We start from the raw sequence: 25,756 nt of genomic DNA, 5'->3' as shown, positions 1-25,756 counted from the left end.
TGAAAGACATGACCAATCTCCCTCCCACCCGTCCGTACTTGCGTAGGACGATCTCGGACGCTCCCTTGCTGTACATGCGGAAGCCGCTACCGTCTGTGTTCTTCAACACCGTGCTCATGCTCTTACGGGACGAGTTGAAGGTGTACACCTGGAAACACACCATTCAGTTATAACTATCATAATATCACAATATACTATATTACTATAGTACAGTCGTTTGTGTATAAGTTAGCTCTCTGTAGGAATAAGGGGCAGTAGGTTTTTGAACATTTAGTCTTGGGGCCACAGGGAACACACACACACACACACACCCAATATATATACACACAATTTATATATACATATATATATTAGATATATAAGTTAAAGATTGCACCATTAATGTCATTGATACATTTTGAAGCAGCTACACACCTTGTACAGATTCTCCTCAGGAATCTCGTCCCTGATTGGCTGGTAGTCTCTCTTCAGCGCCAGCACGAAGCCCAATAGGGAGCACTCGGTCTTGTTGCCGACGTGGCGGGGCAGACCTCCCTCCTTCTCTGGGGACTGGAGTAACAAACAAAACATTACACATACCCTACATACTGTATGCTACCAACATGTATAGTTCATGAAGACATACAGTAAAAGGAACATTGAGATATGCATCATATAGAGTGTAAAAGATACCATGTAGAAATGCACTAGAGAAGAAGACACTGCTTTTGTATGGATGTGCACACACTGTGTAGAGACGGGGTGGAGATCGATATGTTGGGGCGCTACGCTCCAAGGAACTATTCCGAAGGGCTATTTAAAGCCTGTGTCTTCAATCTTGTGTGATGATCTAAAGTGGTATTGATTGTATTCATTGGCTGATGAATGAATGGGATGGAAGGCAGCGTCATTTTTCTGAAATTCCATTATGGACCATTACTGAAGACTGGGACGATATTAGCGTGTGCTTCATGTCTGTGTGTTTGTGTGTGTGTGTGTGTGTGTGTGTGTGTGTGTGTGTGTGTGTGTGTGTGTGTGTGTGTGTGTGTATGTGTGTGTGCGTGATAGTAAGCGGTGAAGGTTTATCGTGAGTGCTTGTTCAATTTGAGGTTGCGTGTGTGGGTCTCTCTCTTACCAGGATCTTAGTAGTATAGGCTGAGTTGATGGCGATGCTGTTGACCATGACTTCAAGTGTGGATGGTTTGATGACGTCAGGTTCCGGTACTTTTTTGTAGTGTGTGTCTCCCAAGTAGGCCTGCACCACGGTCATACGGTTCATGGTGAGGGTGCCTGTCTTGTCGGAGCAGATGGTCGTAGCGTTCCCCATGGTCTCACACGCATCCAGGTGACGCACTAGGTTGTTGTCTTTCATCATTTTCTAAACAGGAGACAAGACAGACAGTAGAGGTTAGAGCTGTGTGTGTGTGTGTGTGTGTGTGTGTGTGTGTGTGTGTGTGTGTGTGTGTGTGTGTGTGTTCATGAGTGTATGTGACAGAGTAAGTCTGGAAGATGGTGACAGCAAGCGGCAGCCCCTTTGGCACTGCCACTACCAGCATCGTGTGTGTGCGCACACGCGTCTCTCTGTGTGTGTACCTTGACAGAGTAGGCCAGGGAGATAGTGACGGCTAGGGGCAGCCCCTCAGGCACAGCCACCACCAGGACAGTGACTCCGATGATGAAGAACTTGACAAAGTACTGGATGTAGATGGGGGTACACTCCTTCAGCCATGGACGACCCTGCACCCCGAATGTGTCAATCACGAAGAACAGGATGAGAATGATCACCGTCACAGCTGACATGATCAGACCTGGGCATAGGAAACAACAATGTGTATCAGGGTCCAACTGTTTTTAAGACCTTCTCTGTCCTTATCTGCCTTCCCAATCTGCATGGTCTGTCTCTGTGTGTGCGCTAGTGTTTCCGCGATACCAGAATGTTTTCTCCGAGTTTAGTATCAGGATACTCGATCCCATCACAACACCAGATACCAAAACAATACCACGGCAAAAAAAAGAAGGCGTATTAGCCAAAGTCACAGAATGGCACTTCCAAACAGATCTTTTGAGGTCAACATCATTAAAATGTGTTATTTTTGAAAGTATGCATTAAAGAATCAATTATACAATCTAACTACATAACAATATAATGGTAATCATTTATTTAAATTGTAAATCTCTATTGATAAACTGGGTAATTAAGATGTAGCCTAGGCCTATTCACAATACAGGTGAATGCATATTCAATAGGAGTGTGTGCAAGCATTGAGTTATTGAGCTTGTGTGATGGAAATGTTCTCTGTGTGTATCAGATCGTATGTTTAGAATAATGCTGCTTTGTAATTACATGTCTTAGTTGGGTTCATGCGAGTGAAGGGTTGACTACACACAGGAGTAAACCAGAATATCACTGATAAGCAATTTGGCAGTACGCCCAGAACATTGCTCTGGGATCAAGGAGTATCTCATTTTCAAGGTCTCAGCTTTGAGAGAAGAAGCCTTGTGAGGTATCAGTCAGTCAAATGCAGGAACCAACGTTAATAATGAATAATGTAAATCATGCTTATATGACTTGTTTGTGTAGCAGTATATAAGGACTGAAAGGGAACGCCCTTGTCAGAGTTTTCATCAAGCTTTTATTGAGTTTGTGAACCTCTCCAGTTAACTGATAATAAAGAGTGATTCATTTAATATTGACTTCAAGTGTCACTGGTGTTGAATTTCCACCACACTAGTTTTGGGTGATTTCATGCGGCTACAGATGAAAAACAATCTGTTTCCATTTGGGACTTATTGTATTGTACTGATCAAGAACATTTGCATAGAAGAAGAAATCTCTTCTTTGAGTCCCATGACGTCATTCACACACACAGTTCGAGGCTCAAGCAAAGATCATCTTGACTGGGAGAGACGCGAGGCAGGGGAGACTAATGAATGAATAAAGTTTTGGTCACAATCAGCTTTTAAAATCAGCAATATTTTGCGTTATGGTTTGCATATTATCACAAATAAGGTACTAGGGTAGTAAATTGATGTTAGCTTCAGCTGTACAGTGCCTTCAGAAAGTATTCATACCCCTTGTTTTATTCCAATTTGTTGTGTTACAACCTTGAACTCAGAATGGATTAAATAGGTATTTTTTCTCACCAATCTACACACGATACATAATGACAAAGTGAAAACATGGTTTTAGAAATGTTTGCAAATGTATTGAAAATGAAATACAGAAATATATAATTTACATAAGTATTCACACCCCTGAGTCAACACATGTTAAAATCACCTTTGGCAGTGATTACAGCTGTGAGTCTTTCTGGGTAAGTCTCTAAGAGCTTTGCACACCTGGATTGTCAGTATTTGCCCATTATTCTTTCCAAAATTCTTCAAGCTCTGTCAAATTGGTTGTTGATCATTGCTATACAACCATTTTCAAGTCTTGCCATAGATTTTCAAGGAGATTTAAGTCAAAACTGTAACTCAGCCACTCAGGAACATTCACTGTCTTCTTGGTAAGCAACTCTAGTGTAGATTTGGCCGTGTGTTTTAGGTTATTGTCCTGCTGAAGGTGAAATCATCTCCCAGTGTCTGGTGGAAAGCAGACTGAACCAGGCTTTCCTCTAGAATTTTGCCATTTATTTTTTTATCCTGAAAAACTCCCCAGTCCTTAATGATTACAAGCATACCCATACCATGATGCAGCCACCACTATGCATGAAAATATTGAAAGAGTGGTACTCAGTAATGTGTTGTATTGGATTTGCCCCAAACATAACACTGTATTCAGGACAAAAAGTTATTTGCTTTTACAATTTTTTTGCAGTATTACTTCAGTGCCTTGTTGCAAACAGGATGCTTGTTCTGGAATATTTGTTATTCTCTACATCCTTCCTTCTTTCAATTTCATTCTAAAATTGCATTTATTGTCCCTCCCAGTTTTATCATTGGAATGTGATACAAAACGAGGCAACGGTGTGCTATAGGACCATGTGGACGCCTCCGAGCGGTCGGGTAGGCTGTTTGGAGTGTTTGTCCAACTGAAGAAAAAAAAAAATACTACAAATATATATACACCACCGGTCAAAAGTTTTGGAACACCTACTCATTCAAGGATTTTTCTTTATTTTTACTATTTTCTACACTATTTTCTACAAAACTATGAAATAACACATATGGAATCATGTAGTAACCAAAAAAAGTTCATTTGTGGAATTTCTTTCCTTCTTAACGCGTTTGAGCCAATCAGTTGTGTTGTGACAAGGTAGGGTGTTATACAGAAGATAGCCCTATTTGGTAAAATACCAAGTCCATATTATGGCAAGAACAGCTTAAATAAGCAAAGAGAAACTACAGTCCATCATTACTTTAAGACATGAAGGTCAGTCAATATGGAACATTTCAATAAGTTGCAAAAAACATCAAGCACTATGATGAAACTGGCTCTCATGAGGACCGACACAGGAATGTAAGACCCAGAGTTACCTCTGCTGCAGAGGATAAGTTAATTAGAGTTACCAGCCTCAGAAATTGCAGCCCAAATAAATGCTTCACAGAGTTCAAGTAACAGACACATGTCAACATCAACTGTTCAGAGGAGACTGTGTGAACCAGGCCTTCATGTTCCAATTGCTGCAAAGAAACCACTACTGAAGGACACCAATAAGAAGAAGAGACTTGCTTGGGCCAAGAAACACGAACAATGGACATTGGACCGGTGGAAATGTATCCTTTGGTCTGGAGTCCAAATTTGAGATTTTCGGTTCTAATCGCCATGTCTTTGTGAGATGCGGTATGGGTGAACGGATGATCTCCGCATGTGTATTTTCCACCGTAAAGCATGGAGGAGGAGGTGTTATGGTGTGGGGGTGCTTGCTAGTGACACTGTGTGATTTATTTAGAATTCAAGGCACACTTAACCAGCATGGCTACCACAGCATTCTGCAGCGATACGCCATCCCATCTGGTATGGCCTTAGCGGGACTATCATTTGTTTTTCAACAGGACAATGACCCAACACAACTCCAGGCTGTGTAAGGGCTATTTTACCAAGAAGGAGAGTGATGGAGTGCTGCATCAGATGACCTGGCCTCCACAATCCCCCGACCTCAACCAAATTGAGATGGTTTGGGATGAGTCGGATCGCAGAGTGAAGGAAAAGCAGCCAACAAGTGCTCAGCATATGTGGGAAATCCTTCAAGACTGTTGGAAAAGCATTCCAGGTGAAGCTGGTTGAGAGAATGCCAAGAGTGTGCAAAGCTGTCATCAAGGCAAAGAGTGGCTATTTGAAGAATCTCAATATTTTTTGGTTCCTACATGATTCCATATGTGTTATTTCATAGTTTTGATGTCTTCACTATTATTCTACAATGTAGAAAATAGTAAAAAGAAAAGAAAAGCCCTTGAATGAGTAGGTGTTCTAAATCTTTTGACCAGTAGTGTATATGTCCCCCCCCACTTCTAAAACCAAAGTTGCGCCCCTGGTTGAATCTGTGTTTGAAATTCACTGCTGGACTTAGGGACCTTGTATGTGTGGGTTACAGAGATGAGGTAGTCATTCAAAAATAATTTGAACCACCATTATTGCACAGAGTGCCATAACAAAGGGGTTGTATACTTATTGACTCAAGACATTTCAGCTTTGTATTTTTTATTCATTTGTATTTTTTTTTTTTAAATGGGGTATTGTTTGTAGGCCAGTGACAAAAAAATCTCAATTTAATCTATTTTAAATTCAGGCTGCAACATGTGGAAAAATTCAAGGGGTGTGAATACTTTCTGAAGGCACTATGCTGAACCTCTCTCAGTAGACGGCGTGAGACACAGAAGTACAGAAAGTAACACAAATTCTAATACCGAACCGTTTTCTATGTTCTAGTATCGAAAAAGTACAGATGTTTTGGTATACCGTGCAACACTAGTGTGCGCGCGTCTCTATCTATATCTGTTAATGTCCGTCTGTGTGTCCATGCGTGTGTATATCTCCGTCTCTGTCCTCACCTGCCTTCCCGATCTGTACGGCCAGTTTGGTGAGTTTGCCCTGCAGCACAGACTTCTCCTTCTTGTTGACCTGAACCTTCTTCACCCGTTTCACCTCCACCTCAGGCTCCTTCTCCTCAGACTCAGCCGCCTCGTTACTCTTCAGGGGCTGGATCTCCAGGGCAATGCCATCCTGGGTCTTAGCTATTGGACATGGTAAAGGGATGGGGAAGAGGGATGGGTGGGATAGAGGGAGGGGGTTAAGGGAGGTGTGGTAGAGGGAGGTGGAAGTTGGGAGGAGGGGAGCATTTAGTGGTGGTGGGGAGAAGGTTTGGGGGGGGTTAAGATAGTGATAAGAGGTTGAAGATGGTTGGTGGTGAGGTTTTGATGGGTTGGGGTGAGGAGCAGGAACAGGAAGGGGATCAAGGAAGGGTTGGGGTGAAGGGTAGAGAGACACAGAGAAGTTGTGGTTCAGTTACGGTTGGAAGAGAGACAGACACACAGTCAGTCACCAAACCCCCAGACTCAGGTCCTGAACAGTGATCCACAGGACCAACTCAGCTGTGGATCCCTTAGATCTCTTTAACCAGAACAGATCCATTAAGGTGATCAACACAGATGTTACTATGTGTTGTTACCTGTCAGTTTGATGGAGAGTTCAGCAATGTCATTTATTCTTCATTAAAGGAAAATTAGTATAAAAAGTTTTATCAACTGATTGTTTAAATACTCTAATACATAACTGAAACATTATGAAAGAAGGAAGGTATTGGAAAGAGTAAACACATAGCACAGAATTCAGCAGGAAATGCTTGAGATAAAATAAAGGATTTAATGATACAAAACTGATTTGAAGCAGCAATTTAACAATATACAACTTGTCCCAGAGTCTATGGAGACATTTTTACAGCATACACAGAGAATAAATTCAGAACAAGAGATACAGGTTGTACATTTTACAATGGTTCCTTGTCAGGGGATTGTCAACTGAACATATTTCATCTCTGCTACAGAGCTCAGTCATGTTTTACATAAACAAATATGAAATTTGCATTTCACCACTTCAACAGCTTAGATTTGCTCTGTTTGTTCTCTGGGAGCATTGTGATCTCTGTGTTTCATCTTCATACTGTTAACAACCTGGCACTGCAACTAGTCACTATATCTATTTTACAGTATAAATAATCCACAATATCTAAGGGCGAGTATAATAAAGGTGATAAAGTAATGGATGAATAAAGATATCAGTATTCTATGGTAATCAGTGCCTTATGCATACTTTTGGATTCCATTTGTGGCCCATGCAACACTTAACACTAGTCAGTAAACACAAAAGCAGTACATTCACAATCTAGCAGGATCATTTTGTACCGTCTACTTATGTTTTGCCTTGATAATATGACTTTACATGAGTCCCCCTGTGTTGAGCAAACAGGCCACCAGTCTCAACACAAAACCAATTAGAACAGACCCGAATAAACACAGCCACACACTGACTGGACTGGCAGACGGACGAACGGACGGACTCACGCACAGCACTTACAAACGCAGCACGGACCACGACGAAGAAGGGGGCGAGTGTGTGTCACGAAGAAAAAAAACAAGTCAACAAACAAAGAAACCGACAAACTGCAAAAAGATACCCAAAAAACCAAGCAGAGCGATACAACCACCACAAAAATAGAAGGAGGGTAAGAAGAGGTAGAAGAGGAGGCTGCAAATCTCCAGAGGTGTTTTTTTTTAGCGAAAGACAGAGAGAGAGAGAAAGAAAGAGGTAAAACAGTGATTGTGAGGAGTACGAGACAGCATGAGGTCCTGAGCAACATCCTGGAAAGAGGCAACAGTGAGAGAAATTAAAGAAAGAAAATAAACAGAATACAAAAACAGAACAGAACAGACAACAGTCCACAGCCAATTGATAATGTCAGGGTGCAATTCCCACACTGAGCCACTTCCCAAAGCTAACACAGTCTCCCTAACCCCTAGAGATTCTAGTTCTAGTGTTAGCATTAGATAGAATAGTAGAATGTCTATTAGAATTCTGTTAAGATCCCTTCTCTTTTACACTAAGCCCAATCACTACTACCAAATTCCCAGATCCTTGAAACGTATTTGGAGCATGGTATCAGGGGTCCTACAACTCCCATTCCATTTACTCTCAAGAGCCAGAGATGACTTGGCGTCCATAAAGCTACACTGTGTTCACTACTCAATTAAAATAAGTATGTAGACATTTTCAGAATATGATATGTTGTGAAGTGAATGCAGGTTGGGTCGACATGTCCCAATTCATATTTCTACATGCTAGAAAGGAGAGAAGCTGTTTACTAGTTATAAAGTCCAAGGGCGAGGGGAAGGAGAGGGCAGGAGGGCTGTGGAGGTGAGGGGGGGGGGGGGGATCTGTAAGTAGCAGATGCTCAGGCCCTGGGAGGCTGGGGGAGGGTAGGGTGTGTGAGGAGGGAGGCGGGGGGGACACAGCTTGGATGAGTTCTGAATGACACGCCACATAGAGGGTGGGAGGGTGGACCGTCCAGGCCAGGCAAGCTGGAAGAGCTAAAACACCCAGGTCCTTATTAAATGTATCTGACCTCTCCACATCTGACACACACACAAACACAAACAAACATGTACCCTCACATGCATGTGGTTAGTCTCATTGAGATAAAAAAAATGTATGTGGCATGTTTCTTTTCAATCTCAACATAGCATGTGAGGATGGTGAAACTTCTAGAACTAACCCTTCTGCAGCTCTGTGAGCGAGATAAAGCTAACCCCATTTAGCTCTACAAGGGATACAAATCTACTGGAGTTGTTGTGTTATTTTAACCCCATATAGCGCTGAAGGATATAACTGTAGTCAACAACAGTAGTGCTGAATGCTAACCCTAGCTAACTTAGTGATTGATTGGGTCTGCTAAGGTAGCATTGACGGCCAGTGGCAGGTGAGAGTTGCATCCTTTCACAGGTAAAGCGAGGCGAGAAGAACCTCCCCTTTTCAGCAGGTGGAGGGAAGCGAGAGTGAGAGAGAGAGGGAGAGTGTGAGACAAAAAAGACAGAGTGAGACTGACACGAGACTCCCAGACTGCTGCTGAATGGAGGGGGGAGGGAGGGCTGGAGGGAAGGGTTACCTTTGTTGCGATTTTCGGGGGGTCCTTGTTTTTTACCTGTTCAGACAGAGAGAGAGAATGCGGAATGCTGACAACATGGCTTAAAGGAAATAAAAAATCATAAAACCAAACAGAACAGAAGTTCAAAACAATATAAATTCACATGTGTGTTGGGGGCTGGAACGGGCCATTAGAGGAGAGAGAGAGCACTAGTTGGTTTAAGGCTGTAGAGTAAAGTAGAGCATCCACCCATAGACAGTAGGTCTGTTACTGACGACTGGTTACACTGGGCTCTTGTCTGTTTCAATCAATACATGTGTAACTAACGGCAGTAAGTTTATAAAAACACATGCGCGCACACACACACACACACACACACCCCATCCATTCACTCATGCCCCTGTCTTGACATTCAGGGAAGCAGTCATTTCAGATTGATGTCAGACAGAGGAAGAGGCTGCACTGCCGCAGGTGTTTTTCTCCTTCTGCCTGAGAGTGGTGGTGAAGGGAGCAGTGTGTGTGTGTGTGTGTGTGTGTGTGTGTGTGTGTGTGTGTGTGTGTGTGTGTGTGTATGTGTCAGTTCAAGGTGTGTGTAGCCCTGAAAGGGGGGGGGGGGGGGGTGTCTGTGGAGATCAGTTGTGTGTGTGTGTGTGTGTGTGTGTGTGTGTGTGTGTGTGTGTGTGTGTGTGTGCGTGTGTGTGTGTGTGTGTGTGTGTGTGTGTCAGTTCAAGGTGTGTGTAGCCCTGAAAGAGGGGGGGGGGGGGGAGTATGTGGAGATCAGTTGTGTGTGTGTGTAGCAGTTGTCAGCTGAGCAGCAAAATACCCTGAAGCCTCAGTCAGCCAGTCTCTGCCCCATCCTCTGCTCTCTGAGTCACTGTATCAGTATGTGTCTCTGGCAGAGGTGTGTGTGTACGTGTTTGACTGTGTGTGTGTGTGTGTTAGTGTGAGTGCGTGAAGGGGAAGTGTATGTGCATGAGTGAGCGTATGGGAGGTGAGAGTGTGTTTGAGTGTGTGCGAATGTGAGGGGGCAGTGTGGGAGTGTGTGTGTGGAGTGGAGGTGACACAGCACTTAACAGCAGTCTGCTCTCTGTTTCCATCCTCTCTGTACACACCTGTCTCAGAGGAAGACAGCCATTTCAACACCTAGTGTGTGTGCCTGTGTTGCAGCCAGTGTGTGTGTGTGTGTGTGTGTGTGTGTGTGTGTGTGTGTGTGTGTGTGTGTGTGTGTGTGTGTGTGTGTTTCTAGCCTGTACTTGCTCTGATCTACTTTCTTATAAACCCATAACATTAAGATTGTGGTGGTGGTGCTCTGCGGTTTCATGAACAATTTAAATCACAGTCTAATTCTGTGATGACATGAGATGCCAATTGGAATGAGTTGTTGCCTTGCAGCTCCCTCCTCTGAGCTGGCGCATTCAGCCCCTTTAGAATGAATGCCTGAAGAACTGAAATCTTAGCAAAAAACTCTTACCAAACAGAAAAGAAGACGCAGTGAAGTGTTAGTACGGAACACACGCTCATTAGAGACCATATTGATAGATACACAGATCAATTGTATTGGGAGGCCTGTGTTGTTTAATGTGATCATATCTATTCACAAGCTTCACCACATCAAGTCCTTCGAGAGGTGGATACATGACAGAGGTTGAACACATAAAGTGATGTCACCCTTTTAGCTCTTCTTACTTCAGCGCCTGTGATGTCATAGATTTAATAGAACAGATACGAAAGGGAGGGAGGGATGAAGTATGAACATGTATGCACTCACTAAACTGTAAGTCACTCTGGATAAGAGCGTCTGCTAAATGACTAAAAAGTAAATGTAATGAAGGAGTGGAGAATGAAAATCTTTTTTTTCCTGACAGTAAGTCTGTGGTACGGACATAGAATGACCACCAATTCGTCCATGAACAGAACCACTTCTGGGAAGGAGTGGTCTAGAAAGGGCATTGGCTTGGATGTGAAATCTAACACCAGGGATTCGATAAATAAGGATAGGACAGAGATGTCAATGAAACTGAGCATTCAGAACCTCTGGCCTCCATAGTACAGTGTCTATCATGGCTCTCCCAATCCTCTTTACATAATTCTAGAGTTCAACTGACTGTAGTTACTCATCCTCCCACCAGAATCTTACCTCAGGGAACCAGCAAACAGAGATCTCACGTAGAAAGAGAGAGAGAGCTCGGCAGATAGAAACACGCAGAAAGGAGACCATTTGTAAAAAGCAAGTCACTGACTCTCTGTGAACTGTTACCATGGCGATATGCGTTTGTCATTTTCTCCCTGTTATCTCTCACCTTTCTTGATCTTCTTTTCCTCGTCGCTGTCTCCCGCCCCAAGCAGAGTGAAGATGATTCCAGTCTGGGAGTTGAGACCCACCGCAGACACCACCATTCTGCCTGATCCCTCCATCACATGGGTGCCTGGAGGAAGGAGGGAGGGAAAGAGATAGGACAAGAAGAGATGGGGGAAGGAGAGAGAGAGAGAGAGAGAGAGAGAGATAAGAGAGGATACTAGCACATAAACAGAAAGGTCATGACTGTGCTGTACTGTATGTTTGAATGTCTGTACTGTATGTTTGAATGACTGTACTGCATGTTATTTCATTGTGTCCTCTATTTTCAGTCTCCATATACTGCATCACACGTCTTATGTTATCATTAAAGCTAGAATCCTTAGTTGCTACATATAAATTAGTGATATATACCCATTGATTCGTGAAGAATATAACTTATAAATGCCTCATGAGCTTAGTTCAACTGTCTTACCCCATCAGAACCTAAAGTATAATATTGTTTTACTCCAATGTTTGTAAACAACGTAAATGTAAACAAACTTTGTATAGCATCAAAATATGCTTCAAACTATCATTTTTATATCATGGATGGTCAGTCCTTGCATCCATAGCTCTGTCTATGAATTTGAGAGTGGTTACATTTCTTCAGGCCCATCCTTCAGCTTTTTACAAAAACAGAAGCGGGACGGACGCTTTGTTATTGTTTCAACTGCGGATTCTAGCTTTAAAGGTGCATTAAGTCCAAAAAATGGATGTAGCAACTAAATAAAAGGTCCTGACTGGGATATTGAATGTCTGATAATAGTGATATTATGAACAGCCGCTCTCACCGGACAGCAGCATGGGGTCCTTCTCCAGTGACTTCCTGACTTGGTCTGATTCGCCGGTCAGAGAGCTCTCATCGATCTTCAGGTCATTGCCCTGGATCAGGATACCATCAGCTGGCAGTAGGTCACCTAGGAAACAGTTACACAGTTATATTCCCTACCGTCGTACTTTTGGTCAATGTGTTACCTCATTATATTGGTTCACTGTATCCTGTCTGGGGAATATTACAGCATGTTTAATTGAAGCTAAGTCTCTTACTGTATTTGATCTGAATCATGTCTTACTGTATTTGATCTGAATCATGTCTTACTGTATTTGATCTGAATCATGTCTTACCATGTTTTAACTGAACCATGTCTTATTGCATTTTAACTGAACAATGTCTTACCGTGTTTTAACAGAACCATGTCTTTCCATGATTTAACGGAACCATGTCTTACCGTGTTTTAACTGAACCATGTCTTACCGTGTTTTATCTGAACCATGTCTTACCGTGTTTTATCTGAACCATGTCTTACCGTGTTTTAACTGAACCATGTCTTACCGTGTTTTATCTGAACCATGTCTTACCGTGTTTTATCTGAACCATGTCTTACTGTGTTTTATCTGAACCACGTCTTACCATATTTTTATCTGGACGATGTCTTACAGTGTTTTATCTGAACCATGTCTTACTGTGTTTTATCTGAACCACGTCTTACCATATTTGATCTGGGCGATGTTGTACTGTGTTTTATTTTAACCATGTCTTACCATGTTTTATCTGAACCATGTCTTACCGTGTTTTAACTTAACCATGTTTTACCATATTTTTAACTGAACCATGTCTAACAGCGTTTTAACTGAACCATGTCATACCACATTTTATTTGAACCATGTCTTACCATGTTTTATCTGAACCATGTCTTACCGTGTTTTATCTGAACCATGTCTTACCGTGTTTTATCTGAACCATGTTTTACCGTGTTTTATCTGAACCATGTCTTACCATATTTTATCTGGACGATGTCTTACAGTGTTTTATCTGAACCATGTCTTACCACGTTTTATCTGAACCATGTCTTATCACGTTTTATCTGAACCCTGTCTTACCATATTTGATCTGGGCGATGTTGTACTGTGTTTCATCTGAACCATGTCTTACCGTGTTTTATCTGAACCATGTCTTACAGTGTTTTATCTGAACCATGTCTTACCGTGTTTTATCTGAACCATGTCTTACCGTATTTTTAACTGAACCATGTCTAACAGCGTTTTAACTGAACCATGTCATACCACATTTTATTTGAACCATGTCTTACCATGTTTTATTTGAACCATGTCTTACCATGTTTTATCTGAACCAGGGGTTACCGTTTTTTATCTGAACCATGTCTTACGTGTTTTATCTGAACCATGTCTTACGTGTTTTATCTGATCCATGTCTTACCGTGTTTTATCTGATCCATGTCTTACCGTATTTCTAACTGAACCATGTCTTACAGCGTTTTAACTGAACCACGTCTTACAGCGTTTTAACTGAACCACGTCTTACAGCGTTTTATTTGAACAATGTCTTACCGCGTTTTATCTGAACCATGTCTTACCGTGTTTTAACTGAACCATGTCTTACCATATTTGATCTGGGCGATGCCGTACTGTGTTTTATTTTAACCATGTCTTGCCGTATTTTTTACTGAACCACGTCTTACAGCGTTTTAACTGAACCATGTCTTACCGCGTTTATCTGAACCATGTCTTACCGTGTTTTAACTGAACCACGTCTTACTGTGTTTTATCTGAACCATGTCTTACCATATTTGATCTGGGCGATGTCTCCTGTCACCAGTTCAGACACGGGGATCTGGATGACCTGGCCCTTGCGGATGACGGTGAACTTCTGCTCCTGCTCGATGCGGTTCTGCAGCCCACGGAACTGCTTCTCCTTGCTCCAGTCATTAAACGCTGTCACCAAGACAACGATTGCCACGGAGAACAAGATGGCGGCGCCCTCAATCCAGCCCGCCTGCGCCTCCCCCTCATCCTCCACTCCCGGCGCTGTCTCACCACACACTGGGGAAACCAGAACACAGAGCCAGAACACGACCAGGTTTAATAATAATGTACCAAAACACGACCAGGTCAGTGGAACAGAACTGAAACTCCACCAGGTCAATGAAACAGAACCGCCACACAACCAGGTCAGTGGAACAGGAACAAAACATGACCAAGTGAATAATACAGGACCAAAACACAACTTTTACAACCCCCCAAAAAACACTCTTCATGCCCCAGTCCCTCTCGCACCTTTCCTAACTTCCCCGGGTTAGGGTGTACTACTCACGCTCGCTATCTCCCCCAGGGGGGTGGTAGAATGACAGGCCCAGGGAGATGACGGCAGCAATCTCCAGGATGATGAGAGTAACATCCTGTAGAGCCTCCCACACCAGCGCCAGGAAGGACTTAGGCTTTTTAGGAGGGATGAAGTTCTTCCCAAATGCCGTGTGGCGCTTCTCCAGATCCACTGGGTTACCAGACAGACCTGAGAGAGAGGGAGGAGAAGGAGATGGAAGAAAAGGAGGAGGAAGGAGAAGAGACAGTTAATAGAGTGAACAGTTATCACAGAAATGCATATAACGAGATCAAAACAATAGATGATGTTGAATATATACACTCACTATAAAGGTATGAAAACATATGCCAACCTGTCAGGGTTAGAAGTCTTTAGGGTATTCTATAGGCAGTGGTGTAAAGTACTTAAGTACAAATACTTGAAAATACTACTTAAGTAGTTTTTTTGGGGCAGCTGTACTTGACTATTTATATTTTTGACAACTTTTACTTTTACTTCACTACATTCCTAAAGAAAATAATGTACATTTTACTCCATACATGAGTGTAGGACTGTGCCCCTGGCTAACCGTAAATAAAACAACAAATACAATTGTACTGTCTGGTTTGCTTAATATAAGGAATTTGAAATTATTTATACTTTTACTTTTGATAATTAAGTATATTTTAGCAATTACATTTACTTTTGATACTTAAGTATATTTAAAATCAAATACTTTTAGACTTTTACTCAAGTAGCATTTTACTTGGTGACTTTCATTTTTACTTGGGTCATTTTCTATTAAGATATCTTTCCTTTCACTCAAGTATGAAAATGGGGTACTTTTTCCACCACTGTCTATAGGTTGCTGTATAGGCCTCGCTACAAATGTCGAAACCGACTCTTTTATAGTCGAATGTCTACATCACCCTTCCTTTATCTGAGGATAAAGATGACAACAATGGCTGTTGCCATACCAAACAGAAACAAGTAGAGCTGACCGTTCAAACACACCCATCCACACCCCATGTCAGCCTCCCACTGCTGTCACAATCTGCTAGACAACCACTGCCAAAGGCTTTGAATTTCAGTTGGACAAAACAACACACATCGGTCCGACAAACATATTATCTAACCCTTTTGTGCATTTTTCTTCAATCAATCCTTTAGATAATATGGTATTGTCCTATTAAGATAAAAATACATTGAATCCACTCTGAGTAAGATATCATCACCTCATGGAAATCTTATGATTCATAATTGTTGCAAATAAATCTAGAAAACAGCAATAAAAAAATACAAAAGAGGTCAGTCAATGAGAACCCATGAGGCGTTTGAAATTATCACAAGGGTGTTGAACTTATTGGGTGCATCCCAAAATGGCACGCTTTTCCCTATAAAGTGCACTACTTTTGACCAGGGCCCATAGGGAATAGGTTGTCATTCGGGACGTAGCCGTCATTACTGTTTCCTGTCCTCTGGGATTGAATGTAGGAAGGATCAGACAGTGAACCAATCATGCTCTAGTCATTCCCACACTGGTCCAGGATTTAACCACTCTCTCTCTCCTTCATTCAATATTTCACTCAGCAGCTTTACACTATGTCCTTGTTGTATCGATCTCACCTATGTAGCTCAGGGTGTATTCAAATAGATCCAATAATGAGATATGTGGCTAGCTATGGATAACTGGAGTGTGTAACTGGTGAGTGTATAGGATACATAGATAGTGTGCTATGCTAACAGTTGCAATATAAGATCTGAATAAATTTAGTCTTTACATGGCTAGCTATGGTATGCTAACTGGTGTATGACTGGTGAGTAGATCCACAACTAAAAGATAGCTAGTTCAGCTAACAGCTGAAGCACCTGGTGTATTACAATACATTGAATGCTGACATACAGAACTGTAGTTAGCTATGCTAACTGGATAAATGTGAGAAGGAGCTGGGTAAGCACAAGGCAATACAGTATGAGTCCCAGCCCTATACGACAGATGCCCCCTAAAACCCCCATCATATTGCTTTCCCTCTGCTGTGAACCAGCTGGACAACCGGACAGGCAGGAGGGAGGGACGGAGGGAGAGAGGAGGGCAGGGGGTGGGGGAGGCAGTGGGGAAGAAAGGCAGAAGGTGAGGGAAGTGTGAGGGGGGGAACTGTCTCGTCTTGCTAAAAACAGCTGGACGTAATGACGTCACACCTAAACAAAAAATTACCTTTTACGCAAAAACCTAGTGTGTCAAATAAAAATGTAGTGGTTGAAATGTTTCCATTATCCATTTAGGCAAATTGCATATTAATACATTGTCGACAGCCTGTATACCCTCCCACCTATCTGTTTAATGTCTCAGGTAGCCAGCATAGATAGAATGCAAGAATTGACTAATATTTGCCATATTCTAATAATTTTCATGTGCCAATGTATCACCACGGTCCGTGCCATGGCGAAACTTGCATCCAGCCAACCAGAAAAGCACGGCGAAGCAATTGAGGCATTCTTGAAAGTCAAGACAATCCATGTCCTGCAAAGAAACATTATTTTTTATAGTTTAAAAATAGATTTAGCAAACAGTAGGAATTTAGAATTAAATGGGGAGTGGAGATTTATAGTTACGTGATGACTTCACGTTCTACGCATACCATTAAAATTATTCGCCAATCATAATTTATTTGAAAAACATCGTTATAATGGACCATTTGGATACTGTTTGGATAGTTTCAAAAAGTGTATGCCTACTATACTCACACAGTCTTCCAGGTGCATGCCCACTGATAAGGCTATAATTGCAACTCCATCACGGTTAAATTATCGACCTTGAATGGAAAACAGCAACCTACAAGCTGTTAATGACATAGCTAGCTAATGACATAAGCATGAAGACACCGGTGGTTTCAAATAAAGCTAGCTTAATGTCACTACACACAAAGGTTCTTTCTTCCCATCTGATCTGCAGGACTAACGTTAGTAGCTTGATGTTTCGGCTGTATCTTTATAGCTAGTTATATCAGATAGGCGAATGCCTATTCATTTGAAGGAAAATCAGTTCAGTTAACTAATGCTAGCAAGCCAATAAAAACTAAGTTAGCTACGCTAGCATTGTGACAGTCCTATCACTAGCTACTTGATTGAAATCTACAAAGATAGAATCTGAGTCTGAGTTCTATACCTCCCGCCTCATCATTCTCCCAAAGATTATTTGAACTATCAAAGGGCGCAGCCATCTTGCCTAGACTCTTGTGTGTGCCACGGTGAACGAGCTATGCAGTAGCTAGCTTAATGAGAGTAGACCACTGCAGGACTAAGCACACTCCTTACATCCTGCCAACACCCCCACGTATAGTAGAATAAACTATAAACGTGGCGTGAGTTACAGCCGACCCACACGTATAAGCTAAGATTGAGCTAACGTGTGTGAGTGTGTGTGCTCACTTTCACAGAGGAACTACATAACTATTATGGTGTTTCATTGTGAGAGATGCAGGGTACCCCTGCCTTACGGGGGATGCACACCTTGCCTGCATGACCTGTCTTGGGTTAGATCACAAACGGAGAGCGGTTAGAGAACCCAATAGTTGTTTGGCCTGTGCCGCCTTTGGAGAATGCATGTGCTTAGCACACCTGGAGGGGATGAGGGCCACAGTACAGTCCTCCCCATCTGATGACCGTATTCCCACCTCTGAAGTGATGCGTCATCGCGGCAGCAACCCTTCGGCCTCTTTGGGGACCCCCGCCTCCAAACTCAGTACGGCTGAGGAGTTGATCCACCTCGAACGTCAGGCGGTGGTGACGGAAGCATTTAGCGAGAGTGGCCACCGCCCTTGATATCAAGCTGGAAGAAGCACCATCTGAGCAGCTCCTTATCTCCATCTGCCCCAAGTTCGCTTAGGCTCTCCGCGAATACTGGAGCAAGATGGGAGGGCGCTTCCGTTGCGACAACCAGACCAGGCTGTGGACTCTCATAATGGATGCAGAGTCATTGGGGCTAGACCACTATCCAGAGATAGATGACATGGTGGCTGCCATGATCCTCCCTGACAAGGAGATTGTTGGCAAGGATCAAAGTGTATCTTTGCCACTGCGCGCCCTACCGCCGCCCCTCGGGGGAGCTGGAAGACAGGGCAGGATGTCTCGAGTGCGCTCTAGCAAAGTCTTGGCCCCTCTCCTCCCCCGCTGAGACAGCAGGGGCAGGGAAATGGGAACCAGCGTTTTATACCCCTACAGCACAAGGACAGGCGTCGCAGCGGCACAAAGCTAAGAAGGATGGGCCCCGGCAGTCCTCCTGAGGTGCTGGCGGTCGGCCTTGGCCTTCTCTCCCAGGCCCAAAGGGCAAACTGGGAGAGGCAGGTGGTGTCTCCCTGGGTACTGGGCACAGTCCTGGGGGGATAGTTACGATGCCGACCGGCATCCTACAGAGGCATCTGGGTCACCTTGGTGGCAGATGGTGGTCCTCTGTAGCTCAGCTGGTAGAGCACGGCGCTTGTAACGCCAAGGTAGTGGGTTCGATCCCCGGGACCACCAATACACAAAAATGTATGCACGCATGACTTTAAGTCGCTTTGGATAAAAGCGTCTGCTAAATGGCATATTATTATTATTAATTATTAGATGGGGTGAGGAAGGAGGTGCTCCGGTTGGAGATAGCCTCGCTCCTGAGCAAGGACACAATCAGGAAGGTAAAACGGCTAAGTGGGTTCTACTCCACGTATTTCATAGTTCCGAAAAAGGACACCAGCTTTCGGCCGATCTTGGACCTGCTCGGCCTCAAGAAATGTTTAAAGGTGCTCAAGTTCAAGATGCTCTTGCCAGCGCGGGTGTTGCAGGCAGTCTCGAGCGGCCAATGGTTCACCATGCTCGACCTGAATGATGTACCTCCGGTTTGCCTTCAAAGGAGTGGCTTACGAATTCAAAGTGCTCCCATTCGGCCTCTCACTAGCGCCGCATACATTCATGGACACAGTCCTAGCGCCTATCATGTCCCAGGGCATTCTAGTGCTAAACTACCTGGACGACTGGCTGGTGTGTGATCAATCAAGAGAGTAAGCTACAGCAGACACAAGGATAAGCACATTCAAGACCTGGGCCACACCCTAAACAGGGAGAAGAGCAACCTGACTCCCTCACAGACCGTGGTCTTCCTGGGGATGTTGATCGACTCAACTCTTATGAGAGCACGTCTCCCTCAACGTGAGACTTGGAGAAGATACAGGCCTACCTAGAATGTTTACGGCTTGGACGAGCTGTGACCGTATTAGAGTGCCAGAAGTTATTCGGCCTACTCAGGTCAGCTTCTCCGTTGATTCCGCTGGGCCTTCTTCACCTCAGGCCATTCCAGCGATGGTAAAATTTTCACCATCTACACCAGAGATGACACAGACATCGTCAGCTATCGTGACAAATGCATGTGTGAGGACTCTGTTGAAATGGCACTCTCACTCCTTCCTGTTGGAGGGAGTGATACTGAACAGAGTCCACCGCAGGGAGCTAGTGTGCACCGATGCCTCGCTAGCAGGTTGGGGGGCAGTGTTCAGAGGCATGGCAGCGAGCAGATACTGGAGCCCCCCATGGAGTGGCAAGCACATCAATGTGCTGGAGCTCAGGGCGGTTCGCCTGGCACTCCAACAGTTCCTGCTCTACTTGGAGGAGAAGCATGTCCTGGTCAGATCAGACAACACCACGGTAGTGGCGTATATCAATCACCAGGGGGGACTGAGATCGCGGCACCTCCACAAAATGGCTCAGGAGCGCTTGCTGTGGGCTCAGACCTCGGTTAGTGTCACTGCGGGTAGCGCACATCCCGGGGTCTTGACCCGGGCAGCGGACATGCTTTCGAGAAATGGCCCGCTGAAGGGGGACTGGAGTTTACACCCTCAGGTGGTGTTACAGCTGTGGGAAAGTTTCGGGAGAGCGCAGGTGGACCTGTTTGCATCTCAGAAGAACACTCATTGTCCCAGCTTGTTCTCGATGTCGGACCCCGTAGGCCCTCTGGGTTTGGACACCCTCGCTTACGATTGGCCGGCAACAACACTTTATGCGTTCCCACCACTTCCCCCTGATCACAGCTACGCTAGACAGGGTCAGTTTGAAGGGCCACCAGGATAGTGAACTTCATGCCCTTTCAGTGAGCGCTGAATGTTTCCGAATGGGTGCAGACAAGTGGAGTGTTATCCTCCGGCCTAGCCCCTCTTTCTTGTCGAAGCCCGGTGAGGGCACTTGACACTTATGTTACACGGACTAAGACGATACGACAGTCGGATCAGCTGTTCGTGTGTTATCGAAACAGAGACTCTCACATTGGATTGTGGACACTATTACTACAGCATTTCAGCTGGCCGGCCAGCCTTGGCCGTCTGCTGTGGTGGCACATTCTACTAGAGGAGTTCCCCTGATGCGCCTCGGCCAGTTGGGCATCGTCTAGCACTTTTGCTAGGTACTATCGAGTCAATGTTGCTGCCACCAACCAGGTCAGGACGGCCGTGTTGGATGATGCCTTCACTTCCCTAGAGTGGGATGGAGGGACACCGCAACCATGACTGCCCTGAGCTCAGTCCTATGGGATTTTGCTCGTCTGGCCATGCCTAGTTCACCGATTAATCTGGTATTGTGATACCATATTGGAGTGATCCAATAGTGCTACATAACGAAGGTTACGCATGTAACCACGGTTATGTGAGCTATTGGATCACTCCAATTCTCTTGTCTATGGGGCCTCAAAAAGGACACAAGGTGGGAGTAGTGTGGTGGCAGAAATTTAAGGGGGTCAGCCGCAGCACTACCGGGTACACAGGACTAATCTGAAATTCTTACTCGGAATGTATCCTGCCGAGTGGAATGATGCTATATTGGAGTGATCCAATAGCTCACATAACCGTGGTTACATAAGTAACCTTCGTTTTTATTTGTTTGTTTCTTACCACGCAACTACCGAACCGCGAGAGTTTGGACTTCTGTTTTGAAGAGGATGAGTCTGAGTCGCATTTCACTATTAGTTTTACACAAGTAATTGTAAATATTCAGTCATAAAACTGCAGATTGTTTATTTTTATTAAAATTACTGATGATGGGTGTACTGTTTCTTGTATGTGTTGTATGCGTTGTATGCGTGTGCCTGTGACTGTGACTGTCACCCTGATATTGGCCACTAGGTAGCTACTTCCGACACGTTGCAGGACAAGTAGTGCTTGGCAAGAGGGAGCGAAGGACACATTGAATAGACTGCATGTATGTATCAAAGTGACATCTAGATGTTTATCAATATTAGTCATTTCTTGTGTAAGTTCCTATCCTACCTAAAATCATGGCTACAGCTACAGCTGGCCACACCATGATAAAGCTTCCCAGTGGGAAGGTTGGCAAGGACCTTGATACAAACACCGGTGCACTGGTCGCCATGTTAGCTTCCGCCAGAAATACAGACGCCCAGGCACCTCCATACAACCTAGACATTCGCACCGATTTATTGACTCGTCAAGCAGCCCAATCAGCCACGCAAAACGGTCTTGAGCGGCAACAAATCTGCCCAATTAGCGGATTCGCTTTCCATATAACCACTCCTTTCGACACACCCACTCGCCCATACTCCGGTCGCCATATTGGGCTGCAGCTACCCATACTTGATTCATAGCCATACCAGACTGATAACCGTGTAGCAAACATCAATGTAAGGCGGCTTGCAAGGCTAGAGGAGGAATGTACTGTGGCCAAATAAAATAAGGAAAAAGAAAGGAGAAAAAAAGTCCCAAAACAAAGCACCGCTGCCAAGCGCTCTCTGGTTGGCTGTCTGTCAGGATCTGAGTCTAGTCTGGAGATTGGGAGCTATCAGAAGTGACAGAGTATTGTCTGTGGACACTGGCTGTCTGCCTAGAGTCCTGTTCTGTTAGTCTGGCCTCTCAGTTACCATGATAAATGTGAAGCGTTGCTCTGTCACTTTTTCATTTTGTCACTTTTTCGTCCCTCTATTTCCATGGGCAGTAATACAGGAGCAGGTGCAGCGGGAGAAGAGAGGGAGGAAGGGAGGGAGATGGGTGGGTGGAGAGGAAGATGAAAAAAGAGAGGTATAGAGGAAGCAATGTGGAAAGAGAGAGAGAGAAAGAGAGAGAGGAAAACTGAAGGGAAATCCATCTCGCCGCAGCCTGACAGAAAATACATATTCACAAGACAACCGTTGTCCAGCGAAGCCGAGGGGTTATGGGATGGCAGCTGCAGAGGGGGCCAATGAATAATTCGGGAGAAGTTGCCGTGGCAAACAGAAGAAGCGAATGATGAGGTGTCTGGGATTTCAGGGGCATCGTCTGCACACATCAGACAAACATGACACAGCAATGGGTTATCAGGCTGGGCAAAAACACATTTTTACAGTCTGAAGTTGCCAGGTTGAATCAAAATCACCATTTATAGTCTGAGGCAAAAATAAATAAATAGATGTTTTATTGTCACATACACCGAATAGGTGCAGTCAAACACCTTTATACTCTTTGGGTACAAATCTCTTAGTGACGTTTTAACAGGGTATTATATGGAATAATGTATCTCTGTGGGTGAAACATAATTGCTCTGAGTAGAAGAATACATGTATTTCTGTGAGTAGCCTAAAACATAAATCAACGCACAAAGTACTTATCAAGCAGCATGGCCACATGCTGATTACATGGGTTTCTGAGTAATTTTAATTATTATTTGCCAACTTTGCGTTTTATGGGAACACATGCCTTCTCCTGACACTTGCTAGTGGCAGCAGATTTGCAGAGGAATGCGTTGTGAACGTAAAGATGACGACATCAGACTTTCCTTATATTAAGGGGAAAATGGATCGAGTTGAGGAGATTATTCTCTGTAGTCTATAGCCCTCAAACTCAACTCTGGACATCGAAGCCAGTTCCACTGCTTTTTTTGTTTTTGTTCTTCTCTAATCAGGGACTGATTTAGACCTGGGACACCAGGTGTGTGCAATTCATTATCAGGTAGAATTGAAAACCAGCAGGCTCCGAACCTCGTAGGCTAAGAGTTGAATACCCGGGGGTCCAGTTTCCTGATAGTGATGGACCTTGGGCTTAGGAATGTTTTAACAATGTATCTTTCCTACAACGGACAAATATTTAAAATGCGCTTCCCAAAACACCATGCAGAGAGAACGGTCGCTAAGTGCATTGTTGGAGCATGTGTTATTGATAGGATCAAAAGAAAGGGAGAGTTGCTCTCGGATCAGCTTTCTTCATTAAAATCTTACCTTAACATTATAATTATTTCACAATACTGACGATGGATGAGCTCCTAGACAAATATTACCACCTACGGCTGCAAATTTTGATTATTACTTACCCAATAAAAATGCATTAAATCTCCAATTTGGCACATCATTGCGCACATCATGACATATACTGAGACAAATTACAGACAGTAGCCTAGCCTACAAGTAGCAAAATATAACTCAATTGATTGAACATGAAACGTATTTCAATATGATTAAAATAGGCCTATAGCCTACTGTTTATATTTTAATGCAGTCATCTCAGTTTTCATTTGACTCATATTTTTATACGTCGCTTGTTTGTATCAATTGCAGACATTGGCAACTTTGTATTTATAGTCAACTTTGTTCTGAAGTTCTCGGACAGAGAGAGACGGATACACCATGTGATTCTATGTTTCGTGGAGATCTTCTGTGTAAAAAATGACACCGAAGGGCATCCTTTCCATCCTTTCTCTCTCTTCTCCTTCAGCCCTTCTATCTTATCTCCTCCTTTTCTCTTTCCCTCTCTATGTGTTGACCACTGACTTCATCAGTGTGCTGCTACATATGGCAGCTAATCAGGGTACACAGCTAGCCAATTGAGAGTCCCTCCCACCCACCCCTTCTATGCCTCTCTCCGACCCACCTCTCTTCTTCCCCTCCCTCCATCGTCTCCCCCCTTTTCACCCACCTCTCCCTTCCTGCTGAAGCAATACTCGGCTTCTTCCATCCATAAGTCAGCCATTACACACACCCTCTCTCCAATCCTTCCTGGGTTCTGATTATGTGCCCTCTGTGCCAACTGGCCTGTGAAGCCTGCTATATCTCTCCTTCCTTACATTTTACATTCCTTCTCTCACTCTTCTCTCAATCTTCCCTTGCTCCATCTCGCTCTATCTCCCTTTACATCCATCATTCATTCTCCCTCCCTCCACTTCTCTATCATTCCCTCTCCATCATTCCTTTATTCTTCCCACAACATCTCATTCTCCCTCTCCTCTCCACTTCCCCCCCTCTTAGTGCAGAGCGATTAGCTGAAATTTATTTTCGGTTTTTAAAAAACAAATTGACCGACGTCGGTTCAATTATTTGCTGATCTGGAACTTAGCAGGAAGTTGTAGTTTAAATTTTTTAAATATTAAACATAGTTTACTGTAGAAAACATGGTAATAAACTACAATGACCATAATAAATTGCGCCTTCTTGACACACAGACCTCGTGCGAGGAGGGGACAGCAGAGCGCGACGTTAGGGACAGTGGAAGGATAGGGAAAGAGACGGAAACAGTTGGTTCTTGAGATTGCCTATCTCTAGTCGACAATATATCTGATAGATGACATTAAACAGTCTTGAAAGTATGCCTTATCTACTTTGAAGAACTACTAAAGTTGTGCTTTCGCCAGACAGCATAGCCAGCTAGCTAGCCTAATTAGGATGACTCATTGGGGAGCACAGAGATACACAGGTAACTGCCTAAATAAAAGGAAATGCCAACATAAAGTGTCTTAATAGGGTCACCACGAGCCAGAACAGCTTCAATGCAGCTTGGCATAGATTCTACAAGTGTCTGGAACTCTATTGGAGGGAAGTGACACCATTCTTCCACGAGAAATTCCATAATTTGGTGTTTTGTTGATGGTGGTGGAAAAAGCTGTCTCAGGCGCCGCTCCAGAATCTCCCATAAGTGTTCAATTGGGTTGAGATATGATGACTTAGATGGCATAAGGTTTACATAATTGTCATGCTCATCAAACCATTAACTGACCACTCTTGCCCCTGTGGATGGGGGCATTGTCATCCTATGGGGGCATAGCCATGGTAGCCAAAATAATGGCCTGCCCAGCATTTTTATACAAGACCCTAAGCATGATGGGATGTTATTTGCTTAATTAACTCAGGAAACACACCTGTGTGGAAGTACCTGCTTTCAAAATACTTTGCATCCCTTTTTTTAATTGTTTCCATTATTTTGGCAGTTACCTGTAGATGGTGGCTGCTACTGCTCAAACAGAGAATGAGATGATGACTTGAAATAA

The 25,756-nt window shown here is 43.8% G+C and overlaps 1 protein-coding gene across 1 annotated transcript in view; it reads right to left on the bottom strand.

Annotated features, from left to right (window-relative positions):
• Positions 1–25,756, bottom strand: part of LOC311138994 (plasma membrane calcium-transporting ATPase 1-like) — a 138,864-nt gene that overhangs the window by 59,891 nt on the left and 53,217 nt on the right. The window contains exons 4-13 of the mRNA XM_084173815.1: positions 14,507–14,704; positions 13,978–14,235; positions 12,186–12,311; positions 11,357–11,482; positions 9,078–9,113; positions 5,971–6,153; positions 1,573–1,787; positions 1,115–1,357; positions 415–549; positions 39–148 (exon numbers count right to left, since the gene is read on the bottom strand). Coding sequence (XP_084029941.1) covers positions 39–148; positions 415–549; positions 1,115–1,357; positions 1,573–1,787; positions 5,971–6,153; positions 9,078–9,113; positions 11,357–11,482; positions 12,186–12,311; positions 13,978–14,235; positions 14,507–14,704 — 1,630 coding nt within the window. The remainder of the gene's footprint in view (positions 1–38; positions 149–414; positions 550–1,114; positions 1,358–1,572; positions 1,788–5,970; positions 6,154–9,077; positions 9,114–11,356; positions 11,483–12,185; positions 12,312–13,977; positions 14,236–14,506; positions 14,705–25,756) is intronic.

Source organism: Coregonus lavaretus (genome assembly GCF_964263955.1).
Source record: "Coregonus lavaretus genome assembly, chromosome: 12".
Classification (NCBI taxonomy): domain Eukaryota; kingdom Metazoa; phylum Chordata; class Actinopteri; order Salmoniformes; family Salmonidae; genus Coregonus; species Coregonus lavaretus.
This window is presented reverse-complemented; position numbering and strand designations above follow the sequence as displayed.